Source organism: Drosophila persimilis, unplaced genomic scaffold (assembly GCF_003286085.1).
Source record: "Drosophila persimilis strain 14011-0111.01,24,50 unplaced genomic scaffold, DperRS2 tig00000579-arrow-pilon, whole genome shotgun sequence".
Lineage (NCBI taxonomy): Eukaryota > Metazoa > Arthropoda > Insecta > Diptera > Drosophilidae > Drosophila > Drosophila persimilis.
Window position 1 is genome coordinate 3,263,590 of NW_020825322.1, and position 23,172 is coordinate 3,286,761.

At 44.2% G+C, this 23,172-nt stretch overlaps 1 protein-coding gene across 1 annotated transcript; it reads right to left on the reverse strand.

Moving 5' to 3' along the window:
* Positions 1–438: 438 nt before the first annotated feature.
* On the reverse strand, positions 439–4,777 carry LOC6598433 (death-associated protein kinase related). The gene is made up of 4 exons (XM_026990408.1): positions 4,495–4,777; positions 4,254–4,429; positions 3,879–4,197; positions 439–3,803 (listed from the first exon to the last, which is right to left on the reverse strand). Exons 1-4 carry the CDS (start codon positions 4,752–4,754, stop codon positions 2,516–2,518), a joined length of 2,043 nt encoding a protein of 680 aa, XP_026846209.1. The 5' UTR covers positions 4,755–4,777; the 3' UTR covers positions 439–2,515.
* Positions 4,778–23,172: the final 18,395 nt, after the last annotated feature.

A 23,172-nucleotide genomic window follows, 5' to 3' on the forward strand; every position in this document is an offset into this window, starting at 1 on the left:
ATCATCGAATCAATGGGTAGTGCGCCTTACAGGCCTGACGTGGAGCCTAAAGACCTACGTTTGTTACAGCCTACGGAGTAATGGAGATTACAAACTACAAATGGTTCGAAGAGGAAGACCTAGAGGACTGCATCGATTGTAATCTGGTGTATACAAATATTTCTTTGGGAAGCTGTGGGATATGATTCCGACTGAACAGTAATCGCATAGTAGGCCTTCCAAAATCACGATATATCTTCAAAAATATACGCCCATATTATTCGAATACCGGTTATAAATATTACGTGAAGTGAATTTACTGGAACGGAAGCACTTCTTGAGCAATCATCTCCCTAATGGCAGATGTCCTGCTCTGTGAAAATGCTGAGAGCTGATGTGTAAGTCTCTTAAGAAGCTGTGTTTGAATGCAAAGGCAGAAAGAGTTGAATTTTTATATGGTTTTTATTGAATATACTTTAAATTAGTTATCTATAAAATAATTACTATGTAATAGAATACATGTATAATAGAATTTGCATCTTTGTTTCGTGTTCTCCTCACCGCAGATACAAAAAAATCATTTGAAATTACTAGAAATTAAAACACAATTTTCGCATCGTTTCATCCGCTTGGACTCACTTAAATCTGTATGCATGTGTGGGGGCTGCTTTCGCGCCTGTTCGCCACTACTCGCGTACATGTACAGTAAACACAAAAACAGGGGTTTAAGTTTAAAAAAAAAAGAACGTATATATTTAATAGTAATAATTAAGAGAAGTACACACAATTATTAAGTATAAAAGAGGGTAGGGTAATCAGTGACGATAAATTAAGCATTTCTCTTTAACAATTAACTGACCATCCTTGTCCTCATCCTCATCCGTCGACCACACAAAACGTTTTGCCTAATAAATACAACTCGTATGAAGCTCTAAGATACTATTAAAAAAAAAAAAAATAGAAGAATTACATGTAAGGTACACAGCAAATTCTGATTCTGATTGCTGGGAAATATATACAAAAACCGACTCAACATAAGGAAAACAGTGGAAATGGGTGTGAATGTGGATGTGGATGTGGGTGTGGGTGTGGGTATGGGGGGGGAAACGAAACGAGTGGGAAGCGGGGGCTAGAGATAGGAATAGGAATAGAGCTAGACCTAGATACATACATAATATAAGCATTAAATGTTCTCTCTCTCTCCGGATGGGCAGACATATTAACGTTATATATGGGGGCTTTCTATGCAATATGTATTATGTATTATATGTATGTATTTTAGCAACATTTATCAAACGACTTTAACGATTTGAACGAACGAACGAACGAACACACACAGACACACAATTAACAATTTTGCTTGGCTTTTAACATTCTCTAAAATTTCCTTTAATCGAACAACACGTCTATATGATTGATTGATTGCTTGATTGGCTGATACGTTAATACGTGTGATATTTGCAACAAATTTCGTTTCGTTTTGTTTTTGTTTTTGTTTTTGTTATAGCATTAAAAATGAATCTATCTTTTTGGTACATAGTATATTATGTTATATATAGGTTTATGTATTCTTCTTGTATGTATATATATATATATATATATATAACGCATATAACGTATAATTGTATAATTTATGCTATGCCGGAACGCCCTAATTGACATTTGCGTTAATGTTCGTTGAAACAATGGATTTCCATTCCGTTCCGTTCCGTGTTCCTTCTCGTTTCACCGGACACGCATCTATGTATATGTGTAACAAACATGAATGATATGTCTACCAAAATTCCGTTGAAATCGTTTTTCTTACTCCACTAAAACGTCTCCCCTTTCTCTCGTTCTCTCTATATTCTTTTCTGCACTACCGTAGATCTCTTTCGTTTCTTAATTCATTCTTTTGTTTTGTTTTGTTTTGCCAATGCGGCCGCAGAGCTGCCAACTCGATTTAGACTATATAAAACTCGTTTAGATTTAGCTACATCCATCATCCATCATCCTCCATCCTGGATTCCCATTTTCCACTTTCTCCTTCCTGTCTCTGTGTGTGTGTGTGTGTGTGTGTGCATGTAGATGGTGAGGGGGGGGGTCGGGTATACTAGTACTAACTTAGAAGGGGGGCTGGGGAGGGGGCTTTCCTTTCCTCTCCTTAGACGCTAAGGCAATAAACATTTACTAAGACGAACTCAAATCAAATCAATGCATCCTCCTGATGATCCAGCTGTTCCTCTCTCCATCTCCATCTCCATTTCCATCTCCGGCTCCTGCTCCCTACCCATCGCCATCTTCCGCTGCAGCACCTGATCCCAAAACCATTGCCATTGCCATTGCCATCACCATTGGCTATCCAATGCGATCGCCCAGTGGGCTGGCGGTGGCACTCTTTCCTAGTAGACCAGCGGCTAGGAGAGCTGCTGCTTCGCTGCCCTCTGGGACTGGGTGACAACTGGGGGGATCCGGGCCGGGTCGGGCTCTGTTACATGCAGCAGAGGAGGCGATGAAAGAAACTTTTGGCATTGCGGCTCGCACGGCTGGCCCTTAGCTAACAGATGATACCCTGGTCCAGGCTCAGGTTGTTGGTGGCGGCCACGGCAGCGGCGTTCTTTGCGGCGATCACCACGTGGTGATGGTGATGGTGGTGGTGGTGCATGTGGTGGTGGTGCAGATGGTGGGCAGTGGCAGTAGCTTTGGTGCTGCTGCTTGAGGCTACAGCGGTGCTGGCGACCGTGCTGGCTGGCCCGGACGCGGACGCGGACGCCAGGCGATGGCTGTTCAGGAGCAGGGTGGCCGTGCTGCCCGAGCTGGGACTGCTGCCGGGGCTGGGATTGTTGCTGTTGCTGTTGGAACTATTGCTGTTGGCGCTGCTGTTCTGTGGCTGCTTCTTATAGACGGCCATCAGCGGGTCGGAGGCGCGGCGAATGCTGTTCATTCGAGCTGCTGTCGCGGCTGCTGCCGAGTAGCTGATGTTGCTGCTGTTTCCTCCTGCACTGCGTCGCATATTGTTGCCGTTGCCGTTGCTGCTCCCGCTACTGCCGCCGCACCCGTTGACGGGACTGTGGCCGTTGTGGCTGCTGGTGCTGCTGTGTCCGGGGCAGACTAGCGTCTCCTCCAGCTGAAACTTCTTGACCAGAGCCTTCACCGAGGTGGCCGATCCATGCGACTCTCCCGTGGGTGTCTTGCGGATCACCTTCGGTGTGGTGGGCGCATCGGGAAAGAGTGTCAGGGTGGCCACCACTGTGGCGGACTCGTCGAGGCCGTTGCTACCCAGCTGGATGGTGGCCTGCACCGGGGGCTTCTTCACAAATGTCGCCGTGTATGTGTTCTCCTTGTCCGAGTCGGAGGCTCGACGTGTGGGTGTCACGATCTGAGTGGGCTTGGCGGACAGGCAGACCGTGTTGCTCTGTCCGTGTCCATTGCTGGTCAGCGTGTGTATGGCTGTCGTTGTCTCTGTGCTGTTGCTGGTGCTGGTGCTGCTTATGGGGCTTCCCAGGAGCTTCCCGGTGGCAATGGGTATCTTTGAGATGCTGCTACTGCTCCCATTGCTGTGGGCCCGATGGTGGCCATTGTGCGTGGGTTTGTTGCTGCCACTGCTGGGCTTCTGTTGCTTTTGTTGTTCCTGTGACTGCTGATGCTGATGCTGTTCCTGCTCCTCTGCCTTCTCCTCGGCCACTGGCTGCTCAACTTCCTCATCCTCAAGGTCGTCTTCCTCCTCCTCCTCCTCCTCCTCCTCTTCGGCATCGCTCTGAGCCTGCAGATACATTTGTCTATCCATCGAGCTCTCATCCTTCAGCCAGACATGTTCCAGGCACCCGGCGGCACTCATGCGATCGCTGAAGAAACAAAAACAAACAATAAAACATTGAAACTTCCCCCAGAGGCTACTCCATGCCACGTTTTGCACTCACTTTGGCTTAATTCGCAATGCGCGGCGTATGAAATCGATGGCCACTGGCGAGACGCCGCCGAATAGGTTGTCCGGAAAGGTGAGCGCACACTGCGAGATATTGAGGAAGGTCTCCTGCTTGGTGTCCCCGCCAAAGGGCGAGAAGCCGGAGAGCAAGACATAGGTGAGAACGCCCACGGACCAGATGTCCGTCAGCAGGGAGAGCGGCTCGTACTGGAGCACCTCGGGGGCCACGTAGTCGGGTGTGCCGGCCATCTCGCGGACATTGATGCCCTCGCACACAACGCGCGAGATCCCAAAGTCACAGAGCTTGAGGCCATCTACGGGGGAGAGCAAAGCGGTTAGGACTGGTACTCGGACTGGGACTGGAACTCACCTTCTATACGCTCGCCGGCGAGCAAAATGTTCTGTGGCTTGAGGTCCAGGTGGGCAATGGATCGGTCGTGGAGAAACTTGAGAGCCTTCAGCACCTCTCGCATGCAGTGGCGGGCCTGGGCCTCTGTCAGGCACTCCTCGTTGTCCAGTATGGTCTGTAGCTCGCCACCAGTGGCCCTGCAACAAGAGAAGGATGCATTCAATTGGGGGAAGGGACCACAAGGGGGGGCGGGTTCACTTACAGTTCCAGCAGCAGGGCTGTGTCCGAACGGGTCTCGTGCACCGCATTCAGATTGACAATGTTGTCCTCGCCCTCGCAGAGTATTAGGACGGCGATCTCGTGTTTGATCTCCTTGTCGCTGCTCTGTGCGCGTCGGCGTCGCTTCAGGAACTTTGCCGCGAAATGGGAGCCCGTGTTCTTGTGAATGGCACGGCGAACGGCGGCGAATTTGCCCCTGCAAAACAAAAAAAAAACAGAAAGAAACCAAACAAAGATTAGCATGTGGTTTCCATTCTTGAGTACAGCCCACACATGGCGTGAACCACAGATAATTTTCATTCATTCATTCACTCACTCGTTCATTCACAAGTTGGAAGAGCTCTGGATCCCCGCCAGAAATCAAATAAAATGACTCAACGCCAAACGCCTTTTGACAAAGTACGTGCCGTAATGAAGCAATTGCACTTCCGGCAACAACTAAAGCACACACACACACACAGGCGGGCAGGCGGGCAGGCGGGCAGGCGGGCAACGAACAACCAACATTGGCGACAACTCTGGCATACCAAATAGTTGACCAGCTGCTTCTGCTTCTCGGCCACTCCTCCTGCCAAAGACGGCCCCGACAACGCATCACGCAAGCATCGCAAAGAAGTCCAATGGAATGGGAATGGGAATGGAAAGGGCGAGGACTGGATACTCTGCCACAACTAGGGCCTCCACCTGGTTCAGGAGACTCCACGCAATTCACTCTTTTGAAGCCCTGTTGTGTCCTCAGTGTCTTAGCCAATATTCCCGGTCTTCTTGGGAACCCCATCAATAATGAGAAGCGCTCGGCTGTCGTCGCTCTCGCTGGACTGGTTTTCTAATTGCCTGGCGTTCATTCCCCACCCCTCCCACACACACACACACACACACACACATATATTTATCCCCTTTGCCAGCTCCAGCTCCATTCCCAGTCCCAGCTCCTGCTCCTGCTCTGGCACTGCGTCTGTCACTGTCCACTCCGCTTCTCTGTGGAGCTCTCTCCTTCCTGACAGTGACAGCGGGACGGCGGGACGGCAGACAGACGACAAAAACAAACAGTGACTTGGACTCTGCTGCTCCTGTCGCTCCACCTCTGGTAGTCCCCCTCTTTCATGACTGAAATCGGCTGCCGTGTTTAGCATTTGGGCCAGGCAACAGCCACAACAACAACAGCAACAAATTATCTTGATGTCGCATCATAAAATAAAATTAAACACGTAGCAAAGGCTTTTAGCTGGCATTACGACTACAGGGATACCCAGTATCGGCAACAAGCAGCGGAGGCTCGAGACCGAGGATGCAAAGACAAAATACACATCATTTGTGGACCTGGAGACTCCAGACCGAGAATGCAAAGACAAAATACACATCATTTATGGACCTGGAGACTTCAGACCGAGAATGCAACCATAAGAGCAGGAGTCCAGCATTCTGGAGATAATAATGATCCAAACTGATTCAATCTGGTACAAATTTCCCATTTTTAATTGTGGATACCACAGATATTCGTCATTTTTTGAGGGCGTGGCAGAATCTGTAACTTGTTTGAGTGCCGATATCAAAGGAATCTTCACTGAATACTCTTTTTCTTTAGCTCTTAAAGACCGAGTACCGGGACCGAGAATCCAATAACAAAATACACGCAATTTCTAGACGTTGTGGGTGATCGTGATCGAGTCGAGTAAGGGAATATCCCTTTGCTTTTCCCCAATTCAGTTTGCAATCAGTAGATACCCCTTATCACCCAATAAAAACACCTGTTCTCCTTAAATTTTACTCTCTGTGGATCCACAGCATACCCGAACCTGTGTCCGTGGTCCAAGACTACGGGGTATTTACAGTTGCTGGCACTAAATTGAAATGCTTAGTGCTGTGCGGAGTCGGAGTCGGAGTCAACTCTGTCTGACCACAAATTTCAATGAATTCATGTTTGGCGTTTGATTCAATTAGCAACACGATCTGCATACGCAATGAGGCAACAAAGTTGCCAAGAACTTGCCTGCGCAGAGCACAGATATACACGATTCCCACAAGATATTCCCCAAAGATACATAGTTTGTTGAGTGAGGGAGAGAGAGGGAGAGACGTGGCTATCCTTCGACTATTAAAGGGCTCTATTGGGCCCATCGATGCGTTGGGAGGCAGAACTTTTTGTACCTTAGATATGGCAATGATTATTCTAGATATTTATTATTCTTAACCATCTTTTCTGATAGAAGATGTCTACTATAAGAAAAGAATTCTGTGGGGGACTCAGCAATATCATCAAAAAAGACAACTAATGGATACATCGCTTAGAATTTACTTTATTCTTGTACTTAACCATTTTTTGGGGATTAAATACATACTTTCCCCCCTTCCGTCCCTCTACAGGGTACCAAGAAGGGTACCTCTGCTGCCTTATTAAGTACCATATAAATTTAAATGAAATATACATTTTTGCACTCCAACAACCGGCAACAACCGCATTGTCTAATTGGGCAAGGTCTTTTCAGATCGTAATAAAGTTATTTCCCTCTCTCCCTCTCTCCGTCTCTCGCTCTCTTTGTTTTATCTGCTCGCTCCTCTCTTTCCACTCATCCGTTACGTAAGACAGTTAAAATGCTTTTGCTTTTGGCACGACTCGATTCGGATTTCGTTCAGTTTACAGTTGGAGCCGATGACGAAGCTGCCTGCCACGCAGGGGACAAGCGAGGGGGGGGACAACGCAGCGTGGGCGCCCGGAATTCTTAGACAAAAAACCAAAAACAACAACAAATTTAAGAAGGAGCAGGGAAGACGGGCTGAAATAGTTGATACCCTGGAGGCAAAACAGGACCCGAAATTTCAATTTAAACATTAGAAAAAAAAACTTTTCATTTTACTGTTTTTTAATAGCGATTTTCCAAAGAAAACTAATTTTAAACGATAAACGAATCAATTTTGGCTCATTTTTATAACCGTAATTTTATTGCTTTATTTTATTTTATTTTATATTTTTTTTTTAATTTTAAAAGAAAAATGCATTAAGATTAGTTTTGGCGAATTGAAATTTCTTTAAAGAAAGTGTTTTCAATATACATACATATATATTTTTGTATTGGCTTATTTTTATTTTTTGTTTTGTTTTTAGTTTTAAATTATTATTTTTTAAATTATTTTTTTTTAATTATTGCTTTATTAATTTTTTTTAAATTATTTCTTTTTAAATTAATTTTTTTAGATTATTTTTTTTAAAACTATTATTTTTTTTTTTTTAATTATTTTCTTTTAATTATTTTTAAATAAAAGTTGCAATTAAAATTGTACTAAACAATAATTATTAATTAAAAGAAATAAAAACCGTATTATTGTTGAAATCAAAGGGAGTTTCATTGAATCATATTCTGCTGCCATTCATCACATCATACCCTCTCTCTCTCCAATAGGTAGACAGAAAAACTGTCCAGTGTTGTGTGGAACTGAACTTTAAAAGGTTAAACCCGATGGACAGGGGGGCAGGGAGAGGCAGAGGAACGGCCGAGTTCATGGTTGATCGATGGCAGCGTCCACTCCCACGCAGCGCTGCCCTTTTTTGCCCCCCCTTGCTACGCGATCCCCAAATTCGAGTGTGAATTTTGTGCGATTTGAAGTGGAAGTGGAATCGGAGAAGATTCTAAAATTGGTCAGCTTTGGCAGCGGGTTTGATCGCCTCAAACGATCGTCAATCGATCGCATCTACATCTAAATACATACATGGCGTACACTGTACACCCCTCTCTTTCGCACCCTGTCACTCCGATCTGACGCACACACACACACACACACACATTTATTTCTTCAACCACCAAAAAAAAACAGCTCGAGAAAAAAGTCCAAATAAGGTGGCGTTTAAAAACGCGCACAAAAAACGCGGCGCGTGCACGTGTCAACAGATAATACTTTTTGCCTCAGAAAAGTTGTGGAAATATTTGGTTGGTATTAACCAGAGGAGGAGATTTCAGACCTAGCTCTACCAGGCTCTTCGTAGAAGAAATACGCAATAAATATTATGTCCTGACCTCTTTTGCATACCGCTTGTGGGACTCCATCCATCCCTCCTCCGTACCATCGTTATTTCTGTTTTTTAGCCTCAATTAAATAAACAACGCGCTCCATCTTCCATTCCATTCCAGATCTCTCTCTCTGTATAGTACAGATCCCATTCCAGCATTTGTTTTCCGTTGTTTATGGTTTTTTAATTGTTTTCGCCTTTCGAATTTTTCGTTTTCGCTCTACCAATCGAAGATATTGGCTTTTCTTGTATACGCATTCCTCTCTTGTGCGGGTCAGTTTTGGTTTTGGTTTTGGTTTTGGTTTTGGGCACAAAACCTAAACAAAACCCAAAGCAAAACAAACAAATAAACTCTGATGAAACACATAGAAGATCAAACAGCAAGCAGTGGGGGAGTGGGAGTGGAAGTGGGAGTGGGAGAAGGCGAATGTACACGTACACCCCCATCGGTTGCATCGAAACAGATCCGGAACAATGTCACACATGCATTTCATTCGATTCGATTCGATTCGATTTGATTTGATTTTTAATTCAATTCCATTCCGTTTTTGTTAACAAGGTGTAAATTGTTAGGCGGGTGTTCCAAAAGGTTATCCGGTTTATTAAAAGCGGCAAAATGTTATTGGGAAAAACTATTATTCATTTAATGGCAAACAAAAATATTCATACAATTCGAAATGCTTCTGAATGTACTTGAAGTCTGTTCAATTAAATATTAATTATGGCAACGCGACTAGCTGGGATTACAATCTACACAGTACATCCCCCTCCGGGGGAGTCTACATCTAGTATATATCCCTTCTAGAATTTGAGTGTGTAGGGAGGGTACTTCTTCTTCCACTTCCTGGCGGCTCAACAGCTTCGACGTTTTCTATTATTTTTGTTGCATTTGATGGCTGGGTCTCAAAGTGCATCCAAAGTGCTGGATGGATGCTTTTAGCACGGTGCAGATAGGAGGGCCGACAGAGAGGAAGAGAGTGGGAGAGAGAGGGAGTGGCATGTATAGAAAGAGAGCGGAGCGAGTGCATTGAACCAACCACCCAACAGCAGCAGCAGAAAAGAAGCAAACTGAAGTGCAGTCGAGAGGTAGAGTGGGGAATGGAATGGAGAGTGGAGTGTGGAGAGTGGAGAGTGGAGTGTGGAGTCATCATCATCCTCATCTGGATCCACAGGCACTAATAGTTTTTCTTCATTTTTTTTTGTTGTTTCGAGTCTCAGACTGACTGAGAGGTGACTAACTAGACGAGAGACATTCGCTAGGGACTCTTTCGCTGGCTGCCTAATGTGACAATTAAATTTGCCAAGAGTCCCGCGGCAAGCAGTGCAAATGGAATGGTATGACAATGCCCGAAAGGTAGAATGCAAGCAGAGCGCCCAGCACGTGCGAAAGAGATGACTAGCGAATGACTAGGGAATGCGTCACGAAGAGCCCGCCAGAGATGGTAGGCGGCGGTGTAGGGGAGGGCGAAGAAGAAGAAAAACAAGCCTCTTGTTATGCAAATAACAACACGGTTAACAGGAGAGCGGGCGAGCGGGAGGAGGAGAAGGGAGTGGAGGGACTGATTAGGTTTTTGACCCACAAAATGTCAACAAACCAAGGCAAGGGCAGGGAACCGAGAGACGAGCACAGACACACGGGGGGGTGGGACTAGCGATAAGGTTGCATCTGTATGAATCTTGTAATTATTCAACATTTTGTGGGCATATCAAATAATTATAATGGGAATTTTTACGAGTATTTCGGGCGATTATTTGTTAAATTTTTGGTGGTTCTGTGGATTCCTCGAGAATTCACTCTGCTCTAAAAGGCTCTGCAAGCCCCCTCAAATATTGAGGAACCCACTCGATGACAATACTTCCAAGATCATGATTATATTTTGTTGTTTTGTGTTTGGATTTTCTGTTGGCTGTTCGCTGTTGTTCGTCAAGCACTTTCCAATTTGCAAATTGACATCAATAATTTCCGTTAAATGCGGCAATTGCTAATGCGCCTTAGCGAAACAGTCCAAGTCGAGCTCTCTCGAAGCTTTTCGAACATTTCGATCTCTCGCTGACCATTTTTGGTGGGCTTAAAAAAACAAAACAGAAAGAAAGAAAACAAAAAAAAAACGCCGCTCACAAAAATCTTGTGGGTGTCGCGCGCGCTTTGTTTTTAATTGTGGACAAATTTGGTCAGAGCTTAACGTATCACTCAGCGCACACAACACGCACACTCAGCGCACAGATATGTACACACACACACACACACACACACACATATATATATATATATATAGTATACATATGTACATACATATGCACCTACTGTGTGGCTCATTTCATTTGTTGAATAATTATAAATGCATGTAGCCAGGATTTGGTTTAATATCTCTCGTCTCTCCATATAAAGTAATTATTTGCATTTTCTTTTATTTCCTTTTCACTGGCACCAGGGACCCTGAGGTCCTTTATAATTGCATAATTTCATATAGAAGCCTGTGCACGGCATGCAGGCGTTTTGTTTTTGCCTTTTCAGAGAGGGATTTTGCCTTCGCTTTAAGCTCTTGACATTATTACGGAGGAAGCTTTTCAGACACAGACACAGACGCTGCTCCTCGCTCCTATGCAGCGGCACACACAAAAGAGCGGCAGAGAGAGTCAGGGAGAGGCGTAACAGTGGGTGATAAAGTTAGGCATACATATATGTACATATGTATATGCTTCTTAATAAGGGACAAATGTTTAATATTTCCACACCTGGCAGCCATCAAATTGGTTACAAAAGTTACAACAATTTTTTAGATGGTTTTCCTCGTGCCGATACTCTTCTCACGTACTGTAAATGCAGCGGCACTGTGCCAGCAGAATAGACACGTCCCAGCAGGAGTGCTTGCCATTCATTCAGTCAGTCAGTCAACGGCACACACTCAAGCAGAGACGGAGAGAGAGAGAGAGAGAGAACGAGTGGCGAGAGCGCGCAAAGAGAGGAGTAATCGACACCCACTTGAAATTGTGTCAGGCTCGTTAGCTTAGAGGGGCGCTCTCTGTGCTTCCTTCCTTCCATCCTTAACACCTTTGCATAATACTTTTCGTAACAATTTTTAAGCGGCTTTAATTATGATAAATTAGCGAAGCTTGGCTTGTGCCAAGAGCACTCGCAGATTTACCCTCCCTGTGGTTATCCTTGAGCTGCCAGTTGTTCCAACTTTTTGCTGTGGCTGTTTCGCTTTTGCTTTTGCTTTTGTATTGATAAGACGCATTCCACGAGTTCTTAGGAGCCGAGGCGAGCGGCAGAGAGAGTTGGCAGTAACTTGTTTAGCGGCTGTCGGCAGAACGGAGCTATGCACCGGCACATGATTTCCATTTCAGTGTTGGGCAAGGAGCAAACTAGTTCTTACGCAAAGATCACGGAATCATTGAATCATATGAAGATCTAATGAGCTTTGGAGGATGATTCCCTTTCACTCATGCCTCAGAATGTTGGAAGAAAGGCAAAGGCATTCGCATGAAGAACAGCTGTGAAGAGGCTCATTAAAGGGCTGAATCAAAGCGAAAACATTTCCACTAATTACAAGGCTGCCACTCCACTCACCAATCACTCCTTTCACTCCCGATTATTCACTACAAAGCCTTCGAAACAGAAATTATACAAATTGTTAGGGCCGGCTCCAGACAGAGGCTAATATGGGGACAAAAGCCAGCAGACAAAATGAATTTATTGGCAAAAAAAAAAACAAAGAACAAGAGGAAACTCAATTACGATCGGACATAAATGTACATGAGTGTTGACCTTGCCACAAAACTGAGAGGCTTACGAAGAGGGAAATCAAAATCGAAATGGAAATTATCCCTACCAGCAATCCATCCAACGAGCAAAACAAAAACTCCACTCCCACTTTTGTTGTTTTTGCTTTCTGGAAATTCCTTAGGTCTCTGCTTCGCTCTCTCTCCCGCTGTGTAAAAATAGCTCTCTCGACAAAGAACACACACATTTAACATATTGTACGTGTCAGCAGCATAATCAAGGTCTCCCTCAAGTAACGGCAAAACAACAAAACAAACCATTTCTTATGCTCATTGACGTATGCATGCATGTATCCCCCTCGCACTTTCGATAATGCGGATATGCACCAAGCGAAGAGGAATTAACGCTGACAATGTGTCAAACAGCGATCGAGCGAGCGAGAGAGAGAGAGGGAGAGAAAGATAAAGGGAGTGGGTATCGGCGGCGATTAAAACTTCGTCTTCTTCTGCTTCTGCTTCGGCTTCGGCTTCGGCTTTGCATGCAGAGCAGCGCGCAGCAAGAGACAACGCGAATGGAATGGATTTCTTTGGAAATTCAACAACAAATTACTGTACAATACACTCTTCCCCAAGCGCGAGGGCATATTCATTTTGCACTCACGTCTACACACTATACTTAGTATTTGTATTAGTAAGAGTATCTAAAGCTTCGACCCTCTGGGTGATCTTTCCGTCCGGCTATGTGTCTTTCTTTCTGGTTATCTTTAATTGTGTTTCTTTTTATTTCTTGTTGAGTCGCTGCTCGAAATGCAGCTGCAAGTGAAGGTCAAGCAGTGCACGCAGGCAGGCAGGCAGGCATGGCTTGTAAGCTGCTTATGCGGTTACATAATTGCGAGTATGTACACGGGAATTAAAATTCAACTAATATTAGCCAGACTCCCAACGAAACAGAGAAAGAAAGCAACAGGAACATCGCCAAAGAAACAAAGAAAGAAAGGGTTTCTTCTTTCGTTTTTATTACAAGACTTTTTAGAACCAGTTCCAGTTCGTGTTGAATGATTCACATTTCAGCCACTTCTTTTTTGGGCAAGGGACGGGGAACAGTACAAAAAATATGTAAGTCGGTTAAGTAAACACTTTGAAGGTAGCCCTTGACCTCAACTGCAATTTGATGCATTTTTGTTGTTGTTTTTTTTCTGAGCTTGGGCCTTTCCCTTTGCGAGAGCTGTTTGCTGCCGTTGCTGTCATTAATACTTTGACTTTGGCCTTTTGTGGTTTAACATTATCCAAACAAAACGCTTTGGCACCCACAAAAATACGAGGCATGGAAAAAAAAAGTTGTAGTTGATTGACAGAATTGGGACGACGACAACAACTCTTACACTGGGGGGCACCACACAGCAGCATTTGAAATCTGCATGCGTGAAACTCAACGAAGCGTTAAAGTTCAAAGCGTTGAGTTACACGACAAAAAGTGGCTGTGGCTCTGTTAGAGATGAGCAGGCACACGCCCCAACACAACACTCAAAATTGTATCGTTTGGGGAAGCATTATATCATTAGCTACGATCCCTATGTAGGGATCAATATCTTCGAAGAATTACACTCGGAGAAAAATGTCCTAGTTAAACAGAACACACACCCGTGTACTTCAGTATTTTCTTTAAATACCTAAAAGGTTAAATTTGTAGCTTCAAAAAATTGTAGAAAATACTGCAATAAATTCACGCTTATAAAAATTAGCCAATCTTATAGAAAATCGATTAATATATCGGGTAGAATATTTTTCTTATGAACAGTGCAATTGAAAAGCTCTTAAAAAAGCAGTAAACTCAAAATTTAATGCTGTGCCAACACTAAAGTCCAGTAATAATGCACTTCAACTTATTCAGTTGAGCTAGAATAAATAGGCATTTTTTGTAATGTTTTTGAAAAAATGAATAAAAAGAATAAAAACTTTAAAAACGTGTCCTGGAAACCACAAACTTTCTTGCTATATTAACAAATGGATCCATTTATGCAAAAACAATTATTTCATATAAATCGGTAAAAGTTGGCTAAAAAGATATAGCGGTTTGACTTGAACGTATTCAGTTGAGCGGCACTGTATATATGAAATATATATTTGTTTTCTATAGATAAAATATATTTGTTTTCACTTTTTCTTTTAACAATTTCCACACTCGAGTCTTAGCTATTGATATACTTTTTAGCCCCCTTAGAAAAACAATCGTTTATGCTTTCATCTCTAGCCAGTGTGTCCGTGTGCGTGCGAAGGAGATGGCGATGGCGATGGTGGAGTGTGATGATGCCTTGGTTTTGACTTTGGTTCCACACACACACACACACACACACACCCACACACACACACACCTACACCCACACACACTCTTACTATTCGCTGTATTTCTGCGAAAATCGACCTTGCGGCTTCCAAGCGAGAACCCTAAAATCTCGCCAACGATTACATCATAAAGTAGAAAAGAGATGATTCTTCGGCTAACGGGGTTAAGCGCCCGATCGTATCGTATCGGAACGCCCTCATTCCCCGACCGTCGCCCATTCGTATGATTCATTCGACAAGAACGCTTCGCCTTCGTCTTCGTCTTCGTTTTTTCTCCTGTGGAGCGGTCGGGGCCGCGTCACCGGCGGATGGCGACAGAGGCTGCGGCTGCGGACAGCCCATCAGCGGACGATGAGTCACACGGCACCTTGGAAGCGATAAACAGGGAGAGAGCAGCAGATGGTGGAAGGAGAGGGCAGGAAAGGACAATCTACAGTATGTTCTCTCTCTCTCTCTCGAGAGAGAGAGACGCCCCGAAAGGGCCCTAGAGGGGGAGGAGGGGGCGGGTATAAGGCCAAAACCTAAAACTAGTTCCGCTTGGCTGGGGCTGGGGCTGGAGCTGGAGCTGGAGCCCTCCTTGGACCTTTTATGTGCTCTCAATGAAATTTTTCAACAATTATGTTAATTTTTTTTGTGGCTGTTTTTGCCTTTTCTAGAGCTCTGCCTCTGCCTCCAGCTCTGCTCCTGGGAAAAAGTGGAAATGTTTTCACACATGAATGCGAATGCATTTTCCTCAACGTGGGCTGCGGCTGGGGCTGAGCGGGGGAGTGCGGTGGAAAGTTTTTTTTCTTTTTCTTCTTTTTTTTTTGCCGGCAAAACGAGTTTCAAGACGTCCGCCGTCTGCGCTTCACGAAAATTGTGGGAAATTTCATGGAAACAGCCAGGGAGGAGGGAGGAGGGCGGCGAGGGGGGGCTGGGGGGTTGCATGGAAGTGAGAGAGTTTCGTCGAGTTTTGTGCAGTGGCACATAAATGGAATACAAAAGCTCAATTTTATAGTAGAGTAAATTAAAGTCTTCGAAATTCTTTGCATCCCCTTCCTTCCACTCTATTCTGTATGTCTCCCCTCTCTATCACTCCTTTGTTAATTGTCTGGGGCCATTGGGCCTGCAAAAAGGTTCTCACGTCGCCGTCGGTTTACATTTTTATGCCCCATTAGCGTGTCTGCAGATCTTCAATCCGAACCAGAGACCCCACAAACCTCAAGCAGAGATTAAACCATTGAGAGTTTAGGGAATTTATCAAGGAATATACGAAATGCATCCGTACATAATTATGTATTTCAGGGAATTCGTAGCTCAAGACCCCCCACCACCCGAAGAGATCTCATCTTCCACTTAATCTCCGGATCGTGTCATAAAACATTTTTATGATTCTCTCAACATTCCGTCGTCTCTGAAATCTTTCGCATAAACAATGAAACGATCAAACGATGAATCAAATCTTTAATATGCGAATGATAATCGTGGAATGAAAAATGTTTATAATAATAATAATAATAAACTTGGCACTACTGCCCGTCATAATGGAAAACTAATGAAAACCTGCTGCCCCCCGCCCCCGCTCCCGCTCCAATCCACCATTACGGGGAAATATCATCATTTTTTTGTTGGTCATATTAGAAAATTAAATACGAATATAAGAAAATCAAAATCCAAGCACGCAAAGCCCCGCCACCACAGTCGCAGCCAGCAGGAAGGAAGGAGTGGGGCAAAGGGGGTGGGGAAGGGGGGAGGGGGATAGCCGGATTGCCTTGGCCAAGTGAAAGAAAGAGTTGTACAAAATGAATAAAACTGACGGCGGGCGCCACTCGCCGTTGCATGTGTGTGCTGTGGCATGGAGGAGGCCAGACAGTGGCTGAAGAAAGATCCCGCCTCCCCTCCCCCTTCAAACCAAATGCATTAGGATCCCATTCCATCGGCCGAACCTCGATTTATAGTCGATTAGGGATACCGAAAAATATCGATAAACCACAAGACAGCCATGGAAATTCGATTACACACAGATTTCAAGACTGGCGTGGCGATTAAAACGCAAATGTGCTATCGATAACTCGGGAAATAATCGATATAGGCTGGAAATGGCCTCAAGGCACACTGCGAGAGGTGTATGGGCTTGCTTTGTGCCCCTTTAGACCAGATTAAATCTACAAAAAAATATTTATTTATTATTTTCGGGCTGTAAATCTCTTCGAAATCATCGCCAGGCAAGGACAGGGCAACCGAAAGGCCTTTGACACCGCCAGCGGCGAGCCCTGAACCCGCCTGCCCGCCAAGCCCAGCGTGTGAAAACCACAATTAAATGTTAATTAATTATTATTATTATTTTAAGCTTCTCTCCTTTTCACGATTTACGAGCGGAAAAAAAAAGGTTTCAACCGATCGTTCGCCAGGCATTTCCGCATGAGAGTAAATTCCCTGTGGCCTAGGCCTGACCACAATGTAGCTTTGTTTTTTTTTGTTTTTTTGGGTGGAAAAAATGGGTCAAACATGTGACGCGGTCTGTGGCAGTAGCGGCGTTTTCTTTTACAGGTTTGCTGCGGCTGCTAACCGGCTAACCCGTTGCACAGCTGAGGGGGGAATGGGGGGTGGGGGGGGGGATGATGACGATGCCGTTTGGCTGGAGTAAAAGTGTAGTTTCATTTCGGTTTCGGACACAACTTTCCTCGCCCAAGAGCAGTGGGTGGGTGGCCGTGTGGGCAGCAGGAGCTTCGTGTCACGATGCCATCTCTAGACCTTTTATTGGCATTGGACTCATTACGCGTGGGGCATGGCATGGCATGGCATGGAGTGGCATTAATGCACAGCACGTCGTCGTCCCCCCCAAACCCACATGCCCTTCCCCCCTCGACCGCTGCCCTGCCAATTGCAGCGGAAGAAGAGCCCCCCAATGTCCCAAGTGGAGTGAGGCGATGCATTTTTATGATTCCACTGCCACGAAACAACAACAAAAACAAAAACGAGGTAAAATCATGCGTAAAGATACGTTTTACCAGACTGTTGAATGGCATGGTTCTATCTGTGTGAGTGTGTGTGTGCTACTTCCGCTAGAGAGAGGGAGAGGGAGAGGGAGAAACTCCAGTACAATGCTGACCACGCAAATGGGTCAAGAGTAGGTCCCCAAACGGAATGGAAGGACCTCTACTCCCAAGGAATCTCAATGAACGATCGATGATGATTCATGTAAATCTAAGACTCATTCATGAATGGCTTTGGGCCATTTGATATACCAAAACGAAGAAAACGAAAGGTAATCGTATACCGCCATGTTTTTTTTTTGTGTTTTTCACACTTCATGGAAACGATCAAAACGGATTGGGTGTAAAGGTGTTCAGAATTCAAGACGAAATTCAGGAAGTCATTTCATATCGAATGACAGACAACAAACATTCAATCGACAAATCAACATATCGATATGTGATTCATTCAGAAAAAGGGCTGGGTGCCCCGCCATAAGGGGGGGCGGGGTGGCCCTACGGACTTTTATGGAGGGACGGCTCTAACGTTTTGCAAATTATGTAATTTCGATGGTTTTTTTTTGTTTTATTCCTTCATGTTCTAGATTCTTGGGCGGCACTGTGCCACAGTAGCAATGAATTAGGCTCCAAATACACACACACACACACAGATACACATTTCATTCATTGATCTCCCACAAACAACAAAGCGCTCCCTTTTTTTTCCTCCCTAGCTTCCTCTTTGCTACCTCTCCCACTCCCTCACCCCCCCTTCCTCTATCTGTCTCGGTCTTTCATTCATGCGTGCGATCATTCATTCATTCAAACACAAATTAAGCGACGGACGCATACACAGGCACATGAGAGGGCGAGAGGGAGAGAGCAGCAAAAGAGCAAGAAATACAATTGTTTATTTATTCTTAGCTTGCCGCCGCGCTTCACCCTTTCCGTAGCTCTCTTTCGCTCTCTCTCCCTGTCTCTGCTCTTTCGCACACTCCTCCTCCTCCTCCTCCGCCAACGTCACCGGCCGTCGGCAGACAACAACAACAACAACATTGACATTTGTCAATTAAATTTCAATTTTAGGCTTTTGGCTTTTGATTGCTCTTCCTCTCTGCCTCTCCCTCTCCCTCTTTCTCGCTGGAAATACCTCCATAAACCCAGTTATCCCAAGATATTCCACATAAAATGTTTAAGTATCAAGGATCCAATTTGATTCTTTATTAGTGATGCATTCTTGATACATGACTAGATTGCCATTGTGGCTAATCGATAAGCAGAGGAGGAGGGCAACAAAAGAAAATGGAGTTCATCAGAACCCAAAAAGATGATACCTGCCTGATACCTGATCACTGATCACTGATACGATGTTCTGCAGAACATGATCAATTTATAAACTTTGCAATATTCAAGCAAGCAAGCAGTTTTGACTTTTTGTGCGTGTTCTCTCTCTACTATGCTGCACTGCTTGTTTATGCCGCCTCTATGTGCTGCAATGCTGCTGCACTGGATGCCTACTACCAGATCAGATTGATCTGCACTGCTTTTTTACGATACCTATATTATGTTGCACTGCTTGTTTATCCTACATCTACTCTGCTGCAATGCTTGTTCATGCCTGCTCCCACTATTCTTCTAAACTGCTTGTTTTTGATACCTCTACTCGGATACACTGCTTGTTTAAGCTACATCTATTCCGATTCACTGCTCGTTTGTGCAACCTCTATTCTGGTGGAAGGCTTGTAGGTGATCCCACTGTTCTGTACTCCAATGAACTTGTTTTTTTCTGCTACCTATATTCTTATTCACTGCTCGTTTATGTCACGTCTATACTGCAGCACTGCTTTAACTGCTTATTTATGCTCCTACTCTGGTCCGCTGCTTGTTTATGCTATATCTATTCCGCTGCTCTGCTTGTTATGCTACCTTGTATATTCAGATGCACTGCTTGCCTATGATCGCACTATTCTGCGGCAGTGCTTGCCTATGATCCTTATATTCGGCCGCCCTGCTTGTCCATGATCCCACTATTATGCTGCACTGCTTTTTTATGATGCATTTACTCTGACGCACAGCTTCTTTAAGCTACTTATATTCTGCGGCAGTGCTTGTCTATTCCAGCTCTACTCGACCGCCCTGCTTGTCCAAGATCCCACTATTCTGCTGAACTGCTTGTTTATGCCACCTCTATTCCGCTGCACTGCTTCTTCTGGCAAAACAGCAAAACAGCAACAAGTTTCCTTGTTACATATTCAGGCAAAGGGCCATCTAATTGTGCGGCAAAGGGAGGGAGGGTCGGACGGAGGGACGGTGGGTGGGAGGCGCTGGCGAAATAGGTGAAAACGAAGCGCAATACAAAATATAGACAATGGAATGTTGCGCCCCAAAATGGAGTGAGTGAACGAAGAGCAGCAGCAGCAGCAGCAACACTTTTGCCAGCTGCTGGCAATTGTCTTCTTTTTGCGGTTTTCAGTTTTCAGTTTTCAGGCGACTTTCGCAGCAACCAGTGTCCGCATTTGTTACTTCTGTTGCCCCCCACCTAACTCCACCGAACTCCACTCCAATCCGTCTTTCATCTACATACAGATACAGATACAGATACAGATACGAGTGGGGCACAGCCGCAGTGCAGCGCAGCGCAGCGCCAAAAGAAAATTAAACTCTCAGGCTTCCCTCTCGTTTTGCAGAGGCATCGCATCGGTTTTCATTCAGCTTTCGTCGTTCGTTGTTCGTCTTTCGGCTTTTCGTCGTCTTGCAGCAAATAGGAAATGTTGCATAATTTATGAGGGGAAATTGTTATACTTTGTAGATATTTCATTCCCTTTCTTGCCGTCTTTTCTCTGCCGCACTCTGCCTCTGCCTCCGACTCTGCCACTGCCCTGCCCTGCCCCGGCAGCTGGCGGCCTTGCCTCTGGCTAGGAAGTGGCGGCTTCCTCTGCGATCATGGCAATCCCATTTTCCCCATTTCGAATCCCCTCAAGAACCTCATTTGCCCCTAAATCTGAGATCCATCGGATGCCATCCAATGTTTCTATTCCCAAGAATCGATATATTGTCGCATATCAACAGGGATTTCTGGGAGAACAGGGAGACTCATTATGCCACATGCCACCAAAAATCACAAACAAAATTTCAGTTAAAAAAAAAAAATTCAAGTCGAAATAAGAGGTTTTATCAAGAGGTTTACTGGAGTAACGGGATAAAGTTTTCCAGCCAATTTTTATGAAAGAATTTATCATTATTTATTTATATTTTTTTTAAACAAATATCCCTTTGTTTCAATTTACATAACAATAAAAAAAAAATGTTTTCTCTTCTTTTTAGCACACAAAAAATTGTTAAGATAATTTTGTTAAAAATACAGCAAATTGTGTGAAGGAAATTTTTTAAAAACTTTTTTTTTTAGCGGATATTGAAAGTATAAATAAATAATAAAAAAAATTGTACATACAAATTCAAAATTTTAAATTTATTTTAAATTTTAAAATAAGAGATAAATATAAAAAAAAATATTTTTTTTGTTCAGATTAAAATAATGCAAATCTGTAATTTATTTTGAAATTAAAAATTTTTTTTTTTTTTAATAAAAATTTTTCATTTATTTTTAGTTTTAAAAATTTGTTTGTTTGTAAGAAAATTCAGAAAATTTATTTTAAATTTTTACTACATTTATAAGAATTTTTACGATCCCTTCCACGTGGCGCAGAAGCGTTCATTAAATAATTAATCTTAGAAACAAAAATGTATCTCAAGTTACGCCCCGCATTGCATTCCACCGCTTCTGCTCGGATCCCTCTATCAGTTGATTATTTTTTAATTTTGTTAACAAATTAAAGTTATATTTTTTTTTCCACTAGGTGCCACGAGAATTTCCCCATCTTGGGGTTTGTAATTTTTATATATAAAAAAAAAACTCAAATGCAAATCTATTAAATTCACTTTTGTTGTTACGTTCTCTCTGTGCCCCTCGCACTTTGTGATCCCCCGGCCCCGTGAGACGTTGGCTAATTGGAAATGCCGCAGGCGTCCAGAGCCCCCTCCGGCCGGGCCGGGTTCTCGGCTGTCACCCCGTCCCCCCGTCCCACCGTTCAGGCCTCAAGCCGATCTCTGGGTGCAAGCCGACTGACATAATAATTACCGCAACTTGGCGACAAAACAGTTTCCTCCTCGAGCAGCCAGCCCTCCCGCCTCTTCGGGCCAGACAAGCACCGTCCCGCCCCGCCCCGCCCTGCCCTGCCCTGCCCGCTTGGGACAAGTTGGCCAAGCGTTTAAAACTAATCGTCAGCTTGGATGACTTGGCCAGACCAGCACCAAGCACCGAGCACCAATCACCGCCACCACCAGACCCGAACAGACCAGGCCAGACCAGACCAAGACCCTCTAAGACTCTGAGACCGAGACTGGGGACTGGGTCCGCTCTCGCTTTTGCACGGTAGAAGCCCCACAAAGGTGGGTGGTGTAGGATCATTTATGGATGAGGCGTCTCCAGGGAGTATCCATCCACAAGAGTGTCTACTACTGGGCATCCGAACTTCGGTACGGTTTGGCTTTGTTTTTTGTTTGCTTTTGCTTTGGCATTGAACCATGAAATGTTTTCTACGCTTCGACTGCAATTTTTAGTGCCTTTTTTTTTTGTTAGTAGTCATTGTGCGTTTCGTCTTGCGGTCTTGTCTTGGACAATGTGTCCCAGTCCGAGCTGAACCCGCCCATTAGATAATAGACAGACAAAAAGCGCCGCCCGCCAACGTTTTGGGTTTTTCTTTCTTTTTTTTTTATGGAAGTACCAGTTTTATGCAATTTTTCTTCTTTTTTTTTTTTGTAAATTACCTTGAAAATTGGCAAACACTCGCTTTGAAGCATTTGGCAATTGAGGTTGTAAAAAAAGGTCTTTCGAAATGGAGACAAGGAATGGTTAAGGTTTTCGGTTAATTATGGGCCTAATCAGGGCACTAGGAAGTCGTTTGGTAAAGATTTGCGGGTATTAGGGTGTCGCGCAGCGTGTGCCGCGACTCCAAAGAAGCAGCGAGTGCAGTGCAGCAACGAGTAACGAGAGCAGCAGTATTATATGAGTTTTAAGACAGTTCTTCAGCTTTGATTGTCGGTTGAACTCAATCTTTACCATCTTGAAAGGACAGAGATCTACTCTTGGTCTTCGGTTGTGATTTTCCAGAGTCTTTGAACTCTATTTTTAGAAGAAACAGGCGCTTCTACCACTTCCAACTAGTAAGAGAGACTTGAGACTCTTATCTTTTCTTCTTCCTAGTTTTTGGAAGCAACGAGTAACGAGTGCAACAGTGTTATATGAATTGTTAGTGAGTTTTCAGCTTCCAATTGTCTGAGGTTCTGTATCTTTTCTCTCTTAAAAGTCTTCTGAGATCAAAGAGACCTTCTCTGGATCTTCGGTTGTGACTTCCACAGTCTTTAAGCTCCATTTTCTACTCGCTGGTTTCTTCTGCCACTTCTAAAGAGTATTCTGCTCTTCTTTTTCTTTTCACCTTTTCACGTCTCACCTTTTCTTCTTCTCAGTTCTAGCAGCAACGAGTAACGAGTGCAATAGTATTTGATGCGTTTTTAGTCTGTTCTTCAGCTTCGATTGTCGGATGTTCTGTATCTTTTCCCTCTTAAAAGTCTTCTTAAA

Excerpts from the sequence above, each read along its gene's own strand:
- LOC6598433 (XM_026990408.1), bottom strand. The coding sequence starts at position 4,754 with ATGCTAATCTTTGTTTGGTTTCTTTCTGTTTTTTTTTTGTTTTGCAGG. Across the intron at positions 4,430-4,494 it reads ACAGCCCTGCTGCTGGAACT|GGCCACTGGTGGCGAGCTAC; the intron begins GTAAGTGAACCC and ends CTCTTGTTGCAG. Across the intron at positions 3,804-3,878 it reads GCATTGCGAATTAAGCCAAA|CGATCGCATGAGTGCCGCCG; the intron begins GTGAGTGCAAAA and ends TTGTTTCTTCAG.